Source organism: Nuphar pumila, chromosome 4, assembly GCF_984573655.1.
Source record: "Nuphar pumila chromosome 4, dmNupPumi1.hap1.1, whole genome shotgun sequence".
Lineage (NCBI taxonomy): Eukaryota > Viridiplantae > Streptophyta > Magnoliopsida > Nymphaeales > Nymphaeaceae > Nuphar > Nuphar pumila.
The window spans coordinates 25,890,648-25,902,608 of NC_143252.1; the positions used below are offsets into that span (position 1 = coordinate 25,890,648).

The 11,961-nt window shown below is 37.5% G+C and overlaps 1 protein-coding gene across 1 annotated transcript; it reads right to left on the bottom strand.

Annotated features, from left to right (window-relative positions):
* Positions 1–4,108: 4,108 nt before the first annotated feature.
* LOC149839700 (ankyrin repeat-containing protein At5g02620-like) lies at positions 4,109–10,180 on the bottom strand. The gene is made up of 3 exons (XM_090004204.1): positions 9,717–10,180; positions 8,648–9,057; positions 4,109–5,307 (listed from the first exon to the last, which is right to left on the bottom strand). Exons 1-3 carry the CDS (start codon positions 10,051–10,053, stop codon positions 4,438–4,440), a joined length of 1,617 nt encoding a protein of 538 aa, XP_089860330.1. The 5' UTR covers positions 10,054–10,180; the 3' UTR covers positions 4,109–4,437.
* Positions 10,181–11,961: the final 1,781 nt, after the last annotated feature.

Here is an 11,961-nt window from a genome sequence, read left to right on the forward strand (position 1 = left end):
TCTGATCTGCTGTCAGTTGTTTGTTGTTAATTCCAGTCGATCTCTGCAATTTATTCTGTTGAACTTAGATCAGTCCAAAAATCTATAATGAGAGAATATGTTGAAGATGTTCATTCTTTGCTTAAAGGGGATCAGTTTGTTGTATTTGTTGCTGACTGCTATTCTTCTAATTCTCCCTTTCACTCGTTTCGCTCTCTTTCACTGCTGTTTACTCATATCCTCTGGCGACTTGTGTGTTTGGCATCTAGTATTCCAGCTCTTGGGACCAACATCAGCAACAAGCACAGAGTTCAGACATCCACAATAAGGACTTTCATAAAATTGCTGCAGCATTTGGGCATATTTAGCCTGTAAATTTTCTTTGGTATCCATCCCATTCCTTAGCCACTGAAAACAGGGGATGCAATAGAGCAACCATCGAATGCACAAAAGAGACAAAAGAGCCACTGTGTATTCTAATTGTGAAACAGTTTTATAAATAAATAAATTTTTTAAATTTTGTCTATATACAGTGCAGCAAAATCTATTTTCTTTTTTTTTATGCAATTTAATTGTATCAAATAGCTGCTTGTTTTGATTTATATATGATCTAGTGAGTTATAGTCGAGCTCATACGATCTTACAATTTGAACAGTGTTTACGATCTTGTGAGTTTGAACTCGAGCTGAATAGAAACTTGGCTTGTTTAATTGATCCAACTGTTCATGAGACGAGTACGAATACATGATGTTCGTGACAGAATGGGCCGAGTTAGGCTCATGGTGAACACGAGCCGAGTTCGAGTCATACAAAAAGTTTAATGAATAGAGTCCATGTTCGGTTCATTCGGCTAGATTACCAGCCTTACATCCATGAGCGAATTCCCTTGTTTGGGTGTTATTGTATTCGATCCTGTGTTAACAGAGGAATTTCGAAAAGACCCAACCAATTGGATATAGATTGGATCATAAAAGATCAGATGAGAGCCATCTAAACTACTTAAACTGGATTCTATCCATTTGCATCTGTAATGGTTTACAGGATTGGACTCGTTGAAGAATACTTAGGCTTGGAGGGTGTTCCCCTTTTCTCGTATAAAAGTATTCAATCATTCAAATATGCGGCATCACCTTTTTTTGGTCAGACTTTTCAACCTTTTTGCAGGATCAACAGTTTTTCATCATCATCCAATCTACAACAAATAGAATGAAACCCAGTTGTTCACATTAGGTTGGACCTAGTTGGATCAGCGAGGGTATATTCAAGAATCAGATCAAGCATTTTGAGGCTGGTTCAGGCGATTCGAATCAGGACATTCAATTCGTATGCTAAAACAATTATTATACTAAAATTCTTTTGTCGTTAATAGCATTGTCGTTTAAAAAACGACTTTTTGTAAGTATTTGGGACAATTTTCCCAAGTATTTAGTGAAGTTTTTGAAGCGAGATTTATACCAATATTAAGTACTAAGTGGACATGATGCCTAACATGTTACATGGCATCCTTCCTTGAGGTTGGAGGTGGTGGATTGGCGTGAATCGGGTCCTCATCTGATGGTGTCTGTACTGAGAATTATCAGGCCTAGGCTTTCCTGCTTATTGAACTCAGTTGGTTTTCAGTCCGTCATTCTTTTTTGTTAGATTTTCTACTGTATTCTGTATTCGTTCCCAAATGATAGCTCATCGTTTGGCTTACCATCTTCTGATTTCTGTGTTAATGAAATATGTGCGTGGGTATCTTACCTATGCATTTGTCCTGAAAACAGTTCCTTCTGGGCATATTCTATTCTGATTCAATTCCAACAAGACCGGTTATTGCATCAACGGCAGGTACTGGTTGAAGAAGGAGGTTTTCATTGATTCGACAATTGATTAACTGACTGAACCACCAGAAAGAGTAAGAACTGCTTTTATTTCACCAACAACAGTTAGGGAAAAACCTTTCTAGCAGCGGTTCTTCCTCCAACTGCTTCTTCAATGGCTGTGATTAGTGTACCAGCCGTTGGTGATTCAATTGCAAACATAGGACCGGATGAAATAGCATCTGTAAGAGCAGCAGCTCCTCCTTTTCTTGCAAACAGAAAGAGAGAACCGGAAAGTGATTCAACCACAGCTTTAAAAAAAATGAGAGCACTAATTTGGGAGGTGGAGAAAGGGGTGGAGATGGGAGCAGGCGTGAAAATGGGAGATGAGAGTGGATTTATCATTTATCAATTACATCCTTTATTATTATGATGTACTTGAAAATGGGAAATGGGAGGGCATCACCACTCTCATCTCCCCTCGCATCTCTACTTCCATATTCCAAATATGGAATCTCAAACAGTGGGAGGTTTAGGGATTTCCCTTCTCACCTTTCATCTTCCCATCTCCACTCTCATTTCCGGCTGTCAAACAGAGCTTAGAAACAACAGGGAATTTTAGTGATTTTTTTTTCCTCGAACTGACTAGGTAGTCATTCATTCATTTTGCATCTTTTATGCCCCTCAATGAAAACCGGCTTTCATGTAGACGCAACCCCAAACATGTTGACTCAAATGCTTCAATTTATTTACTCTCACAAGCTCCTTAGCGAACCATGCAGCAAAATGATCCATTGGCTCTCTCAAACCCATCTAACTAACTGCATGTTTGTTTTGCTCACAAGTGGGATGAGCAATCTCAGCCGAGAAACAGAAAGTTGTCATTGTTGTCATAGGATTAAAAAGAGCTGGGCTGGGTCTGAACCTGGTTTAATACAAGTTGAGATCTAAATCAATTCATGATAAGCAATATTTGCTTTGATCATAGGTGGCATGAGCGATTGTTAGCCATAAGACCAGTCTTGTAATAAACTTTCATAAGATTCAAGGGAGAAGCATTTGAAAGTGAGAATCACCATTTCAACTTGTGGTTTCTCATGTTTCATTGAACTTGAGAAAGTGTTGTGATTGTCATTTGCAATCACAGGAAGCTTAGAAAATCCAAGAAGTTACAGGGTGTTGCAAACATGCTTCTCAATACAATCTCAAGAAAATATCACCATTCCTGAACATATAAAATATATCCAACTATAAATAAAAATATGTAATAAAAACAATTACTAAAAATGTATTTTTTACCATGAGAATACCATGATAAAAAGTGATACTTTTTAAAATAAGCGAAATTCTTAAACATTGAACTTTTTTTATATAGTATATTGGCATTTGAAAACATCACGAATCACAATTTCTCAGAATATCATTGATATTCATGCATAAGTAGAAACTTCAAGTCAATCGCCCAAATAGCCTTTCAAAAAGCACAAGCTAAAAAGGTTCAACTCAAGCAGTAAACAGGAAATGCATAGCCCAAATATATTTCACAGATGTGAGTATCTGCTCATCCATATGAGGTTTTCTTCTTGCTTAATCAATGAAGATGGGCATATGCCATTCTCCTCCCATTTCTCTTACTAATGAACATCATACACTGGCCTGTTTGCTTCACGTAGTTTTCGTGGGAGATTACTGAGCTAGCATCCCTTTTGCATCATGGTGGGAAAGTGCCATGATGGCACAAGTGGGCCACAGTTTTTCCCACCACATTCTTCTTTTTTTAGTGTAAATCCCTTCATACCTTCACCCATATGAAAGGACTTTCATAGGAAAGTTGAGCTGGAAAGAGTTTAAAAATCTGTGTCATTTCCCATAAAAGACCCTTCCCTTCCATGGGAATGAAACAAACAGGGACACTTATGAAGGTACAAGCACCCCAGGCAGAACCCTAAGAAAAATCAGTGTTCCAAAAATTGTCAAAGGTGCAATGCAAGTGATGCACATAATGAAATGGTATGGGGCTCTAAGAATCAACCAAGTCTTTGAAGTACAAAGCCATTAAACTCTGCATTGGGATACTTTCAACTGTGGTATAAAAGGTAATCAAGTTAATCTCAAATAATTCTTGGGCACATGACTTCCTATCATGCAAAACTAGAAGAGCTACAACATTTCCTGGTAGTATTAGCAGTAGTGGGAAAAATGGCAGGAACATATTCTAGAGATTTTGGTGAAGATCAACATGATGCCAAATGCATGCACATAATTGGAGTTCATGACCATAATCATGACAGTTCTCTGAAGTGTAACATCCACTACAAAAATTGTTGCAGTGCAAGATCTTGATCGTGTTTCAGACAATGCCAAATGCATACTTAATATCCAAAACAACCAAATCAATAGTTATTGGTTAATATTACAGTTCTAACTCAGGAACTTAGTGCTCTTGTTACCAAATACTTCATCCCAGTTCATATCTACAAAGCAAAATCTTACTTGATTGCATACTCCATACACATCCTTGCATGTTTCAGGTGCAATCTCATCTACATTTACAATCAACAGATAAGGATTACGTGTTAGATCAACTAGCAGCACCCCATGTGATGCGTAGGTTGATGCCTTAGAGCAGGGAATAATAAATAAAGAGACAGTTTGCTCACACTGCATATATATTCCTATGATCAGTTGTCACATACTCTGAATTGGATACAGGTGACATTGACCAGGATTTCGACAAACTCAGTGATGACCTCCTGAAGCTCCTGTGGATGGAAGCATCGAATCGATGCCTGAACACCAAATAAGAGAGTGCCCCCAGTGTCACCATCATTACAGGTGCCCCTATGAATGCTATGGTTATTGCCAACCATATCGAACTGTCTCCCACCACTATGAATGATAAAGCTATAAAAGCAACTGACATCAGCACGCATGCCAACCACATGAGCTTGTTGATCACAGCCATCAACTGTTCCTTGGCCTTATTTTCTATAACTACCACTGACGTCTGAACCACGACGACTGCCAAAGAAATGAACAATGCAATTGAATCGAATATTAAGAAGATCTGAAAGAGAACCTGAGGAGAAATGAAAGCTGCTCCAAGAGATAGTTTTTTGCTCACTTTCTCTCTGTCATTCATATATTGACCAGGCAAAGTGAAAATGGCAGCAAAAGCAACAGTAGAAATGAGAACAGCAACAACTGTAGTGGAGTTTATGGCATTGTTTAGCCCATCAGATTTCAGTTTCTTCAATCCACTTGGAATCTGTTGGACCCCTTTTTGTGTTTGAATATCATGCTCAACCTGTGAGTGGACCTCATGCTTTATATCACTGACAGATTGTTTTAGTTCTTTTGCAGCACATGGGGGACTAAGGCTTCTTGCATACTCCACACCAGCTTGCCTGAGTATGGATGCAATCTCAAGCTGACTGTTCTTTTCTGCTGTGTCAAGGGCAGTTTCTCCAAACCTATTAACAATTTTGGTATCTATGCCATTGAATTGTAGCAGCATCTTTACTGCCTGCAAAGACAAAGTTTAGTTATAATTTGGTTCAGTGAGTATCAGGCACCAAGAAAACCCTAGGTCCTGAAGAAGACTGTGAATGACAACTTCATAGAAAATTCAAGATATGCTACTAATGTATCTGTTAGGTTTTTTTCATTCATACACAGTCATGTACCTTTGTGGAATCTCAATTGTGAACTTTTGTATAAAATCTGATTAATTTATTGGCTGCAATCGATGCTCATCAAATAATAAGAAAAATGTCAGACATTCTCCTTTTTCTTTGAACAATATCAAATAGTAGAATTACAGAGCTATTCAATGAAATGGAAATTAAAATATGCTTAGAAATGTAAAATGAAACAGATTAATATATTCAAATTAGACCTAAATTTCAGCGGGGGCATTTACCCTTAACTTGCTTCCATGCATATGAGCGTAACATCACATACTTTTATAGCAGAAGGTACTTATACTATGTGCAAGCAATATTTCATAAATACTAGGATGAAATGGCTAATTTCTTGTTCTCATGTACAATTAGTTTAGCAATGAAATGACAATAGACTGATATAGAACTGGTCAACAACATTGAAGAAGAAAGTAAATTTCAAACCTGCACTATGAACAGCAAAATGTGGCACATGGTCCACAATGAACAGTATCACTTACATTGTTGCATATCACAAGATTGAAATGATATACCCTAAAATTTGCATATCATTGTCAATTACCACCATGAACAGCAAAATGTTTAGTTCCCGAAGAAGTGAGCCATTTGAGTGGAATTCAACTACCATAGTGCACATATCAGCCTCACATACAAGCCAAAACCATTTGAATAAGCAGTCTTGGATGTGATGGCCCGGTAGAAAGTCAATGATGTCCTCCAGATCTTTAGCAATAGATTTCAATAGTTTCACCTTCGAGGGATCGAGCTCATCAGCTTGCTTTTGAAGAAGTCTAGGTCACAACTTGCCAGGGGTGCAAGACACATTAGGTAAGTTGAGGATCAGAGAGAGAGAGAGAGTCTATAGGAAAAAAAAAACTGACAAATTTTCACTAGCAAGGCATGTTTGAAAGAACGTAAAAAAAAGTCAGCAGCAACTTTTTACCATTGTGAGTGGGCCCTGCACCTGCATTTCAAACACGGTATTTCTTGGCACTTTGGGGGGAAAGAGATCCCCAAAAAATATGGACAAAAAGAGGACCTCAAAGGGGCCAACCTTTATCCTCCAACTTTTTATCCTCACAGATAAAAAAAAAAGTCAGTGCTCTTGAATGCACCCGCAAAGAATATTTCAGAAAGCACATAAGATCTATGTCACAGGGACTCAGCCAACTGGGTGCTGCACCCGCGTCGACGCGACGCAATGCGGGTGCGGCACCCGGTGCAGTCAACCTGACCCTGGATGTGGTCAACGCACCCAGGGTCATTTATGTCCAACTTTTGGACTTTATATATATATATATATATTTATTTATTTATTTATTTATTTATTTATTTGCCGGAACCCCGCACCCAAGTTTTTCAAAGTGCCGCACCCCCGCACCCGCACCAGCACCCATGTGACATAGCAAAAGATTCTCAATGTAGTTTGACAATAGGTGTAGAATGATCAATTAAATCAGACTAAGAAGAAGAAACAAATATATGTATCAATGGGTCATATAGGTTAGCCACTCTTTAACTTACTACAAAGTAAAGTTTAATCAAACTATATTGCATTATTCTAGAATTTGAAGTTGATCCAAAGGCAAAGTTGATGCATTTTGATAAGCTTTACCTAAACATAGATTTATTTGAATTATACTATATAACTTACATGATTAAATATTCTCTTTTAAGTAGCTTACATATCCTATCCTAATTAATAAAAGAAAAAGATATGCAAACATTATTTTATTTGTGTTCATGTGATTCTAGAAGACTATTGGTAGACTACCAGTTCCAGCCATAGAAATACTTGAAAGCAATAGGGGATTGTGCCATTTAGAAAGAACTGTTTTACATTGGCACCAGGATTAACTGTAGCTAAAAGCCAGGAAGAGCATTTTTTTTATGAGCATCATTATTGCAGAGATAAGTCAGTTGTAGGTTCTTCTATGACCATCCTCATCTCCTTCATGATTGGTTCATAGCTAGGTGGTGCTAGCCCCACTAGTTCTCAGCCAAACCAATGACAAAAGATGCTATCAAGCAATGAACAAGTAGAATGAACTATGAGCATGACATACTAAAGTTTAGCTTTTCTTTTTCTTGGGACTCCTTCATACTTGCTGGCAGAATATGCTTTATTTAAGCACACACATAAAAATACACAATTTTGTAAAATTCTTTACATATATAGTTATAGTCTTATAGATTGTCAGTCATTGCCTAAAGGTCTAAAAATTAACATTACACATTCTTGATCCATGCGTATTGACCACATGTTGGTCCAATCAACAAATAGATAAAATGGTTCAGATCAGGTAAGAAACCTATTTGACCTGTTTTGAGGAGTACCAGTACCAATACTAGTACCAGTGTCATATTGTGGGCCTGGTAGAAGTATCCATGTAATATAGTAAACTTAAGCAACTAAAGTCAGAAGTCTCAACATGTTTTTTACAACTTTCACGCAAAATGAGATGTAAGCAAACCACTCAATTATCTACAAAAGTATCATAACTGGTGACCCTGAGATATTCACTTCAAATCAACACTTGGTGACTTCCTGTGTCTTGGTGGTTTAATGATGAAGTTTATATGCAAGACTCACTCCAAAAGGCAAACATTGGAAGTTATTGGTCACAAACTTGCAATTTTAATCCACTATAGAAGATCATACACATCTTTTTTGTGATAGAACCTTTCTTGAATTCGCTACATCAACTCCTAGGAAATATTATAGATTTCCTGGGCTTAGATTCCAAACACTTTCTTCAACTACTCTTCAATTGCATTTTCCACAATTGTCAGAATGCACAATATACACGCCAGTAAGAACAATTGCATTGAATTCCAGTACTGTTATTTGGCTAACTGATTAATAGAATAAAAAGCTTTTTGAGGATCAAAATGAACCAATCAAAGTCCACGAATAAGTATGATGTATTGCACAAGCAACTATCCACACAATTCACTATCCAAGTTCTAGCTAAATGCAAGTTCTAATTAAGGAAGCATGTAAGTTTAATTAATAAACTTGCAACTTATATTTCATAAACCCGAAAATCTGGTTCTATTTGAATTGATGCTGTTTCATTGATTTCATTCCATATCCCTATATCACAGCTGCAAATTCAATAAATACATTACCCACCAACATGATCAATGAATCCAGTATCAAAAGTTTTAAAAGCACTGCACCTCAGCACGGCCTTTCCGTGTCGCAATATGCAATGCTGTGTTTCCCTTCTTGTCCACTGCATTAATCAGGGGAGCTCCAAACCTCAGCAATTCCTGCACCACCTCAAGGGTTTGTCCTTTTACAGCCATGTGAAGTGCCGTCTGTCCTTTGTTATCATTCCTCATAACAACCTCAGAATCCTTTCTTACTAGAGCTGTGACAACTTCCAGGTGCCCATTTCTAGCAGCAGAATGCAGCGCAGTTTTACCATTGTTTTTTGCAATCTTCACAAGCACCTCATCTGCTTCTAGTAACAAATTTACAATCTCAGAATGACCGTGGGTTGCGGCAGTATGTAGTGATGTAGTATTTGAAAAATCAACAATCTTTGCCAGTTCTGGCAGGGCTCTCAACAGCTCCTTCACTATGTCTGCATTATAGCAGTTTCAGCATCATATAAGGCCCTCAATGGTTAAGAAAATGCCTGCTTTGCTAAATATTTGAAAATTTTAGCAATAATATTTATCAAAAGGAATAGATTGCCTAACAAAATATAGCAGCAAACACAAACATATACATGTAAACGAAGAAATTTTTACCCCCGGAACAACTAACACAACAAATCCACTAGGAGAAAGAAACACTGGCATTACTAGGCATAAAAGCAATCTTATGAACTATAAAAGAGTCACTAGAATCAAAATTAGAGAACCAACACAGTTACCAGGCAAATAAACAACAAAAACATTTCCTTTTGCAATATAAATTGAAAAAGAGCATTAATCATGCAGCGGGTCATCTTCTATTCAACCAGAATTACAAATGCACAGAAACTTTTTTTTTATCAAGAAAACCCACTTGCAGGATACTAAAACATAAGATACAAAACACACCACATATCCGACAAACTACTAAAACCCAATAGAAAAAAAGAAAAAGAAGACGAACAGGTGCTCATTAATAAACACACCTTTATCACTACAGAAACAAAATTAAAATGGCAAAGCAGCTATAAATAACAAGATTTCCCTTGAAAATCTGTCGTTTTTTTGTGAAACAAGAATCTATCAACAGGTCAAGATCACTTACCAATATCTCCCTGTTTTGCGGCTATATGAAATGCATCATACCCATTTTTATCCATGATCCCAGCACACCCAACATCCACAAACTTCAGAAACTCCTTCACCAAATCAAGATGACCATATTCACCCGCAACAAAGAAGGCGGTCTCCCCTGCCTGGTTCTGCCTACAGAGAATATCATCCAGAGCGGCACGATCACCACAGCCGCTAAGAATCTGGTTAACCGCAACGATGTCCCCCGCCCTCGCAGCCGAATGCAGAGGTGTGTCGTCGCGCTTGCCCGTGAGCTGCTTCGTCATCTTCTTCCTCCGGAAGCTCTGCTGCCTCTTCGGAGTCTCCATTGATTCGACCAAAAGAAAGAAGAAGAAAACAGAAAACCAATATCGAAAATGGCCGAATTCTCTTGTGGGTGCTCCTTTTTTCTCGATTTTGGACGTCAATCCATCGTTTATGAGAAGCCATAGCCGCCTCCCTTATGTTGGTGTTTTTCATAATATCACTACTCAAGTGATGGGGCCCATTACTAGTGGGTGTCACTGTTCCTTCATTTGTTTCGTATGGTAATATTCGCGAATGACCATTATTATGAAAAGGGGAAAGCTGAACTCCGCTGCCCTGCACGAGACAAGCATCTCGGAGGAGTTTGGGGGCAGAGCTCTCTCTCTCTCTCCGTAGACATCGGCTTCATCGGTGTTCCTGGAGGTGAAGTTTTAATTTTTTTTTCAACGAATAGAAAAGGTGGGTATCTCAGTACAGTACGACAAATGTTAAAAACGGTAAAATCGGCAGCAAAAAACTCGCGAGAAATTGATTTTTTTTAAATCTCACGTTTTTTGAAATAAAAAGTAAATTGAAAATATAAAACAAATAAATTTTATCAGAAAATATAAATAAAAAATAACCACATGATTTTTTCTTGATAAATCACTGACAAAAATATAAATATCGTGTTTAAAATGTGATATTTATGTTTTCGATGAAAAACTCACAAAAATTTGAAAATATAACGAGAAATCATGTTATTTTTGCGAGATTTGTCACTATTTGTACAGAGCTTCAAAACTTCAAAGCTTAAGGCTTCAGTACAAGATTTTGTTAGCATGTGAAAGGATGAATGAGAGGCCGTCCCCTGCTACCGATGTCCCAACTTGGGATCCATGTTGTTAAAATCGATTCACTAAGTGAATCGGTTTTTAAAAGAAAATCAAATATATCGAAACGGTCTTGAATTATTGCCTTTTTACCATTAGGTGACACGTGTTGTTAAAAATAAAAAATATTGATTTTTAACACCCTTAAAAAAATAAAAATAAAAAAAAGTTGAATGGGCCAGCTTTTGAATCCGTCTTTCGGCCAATTCAGACCCATTCAACTGATTTTGACAACATTGCTTGGGACTCGGAGATCGTTGGTTTTCTTCAAACTTAACACTGGTTATTTCAACAATCTTCTTCCATTTTTAAGATTATATTTACGGAAAATTTCATTCAAGAGCCAACCTTTTATACGTAATTCTAAATATGGCCACACTTTTTTGAAATTGTAATTATAAGACAAACTTTTATTGAAAATAGTTAATTAAGGGCCTCAAGTCAACATCTATCATCTTGAAAAGCAAGATTTTTTTTTTTTGTATTGTCTTTTTTTCATGAAAGATGGGAAAACCACCCTCAGGATCAAGGACTTAGTGGCGCTGGTTAAACCAACTGTAGTTACAATCGCTTTCCGGACAATGTAAACCTGTGGTGCACCCCCTTGGCCTTATGGAATTGTCTTGCTTTGGCTGAGCAAAAGATAAGCAAGGGCTTATCCTTTGACTTTTATCCCTTGCTCTAGTTAATTTAAGGGGTTTTCGTATTGTCTTTTGAAAATTGAAAGACACTCGTTCATCATAAAAAGAAAAAGCTAACAGTTTGAACCCTTATAATGATGAAGCTCACGGTTGTAATTTGGCTTGTGAGGTAAAGGACAATAATAAATGCATCCCTTGTTGGGAATTTCATGCCCATGTTTGAAATTAGGGGCAATAGGTGTCTTTGAATATCAGGAGTCATGTCTTAAATATAGTGTAGTGCCAGATGCAGTCCAAAATAAGGCAATGAGATTTATATTTTGATAAAAGATACATGCATCTCTAAGGTGCATCCAATGATACTTGTATATAGGGCTGGACAATGAACCGAGCCCGCTCGGGCTCGTCCATTCCATAAATGAGTCAAGCCTGACAGTAGGCTAAAGCTCGGACGAGC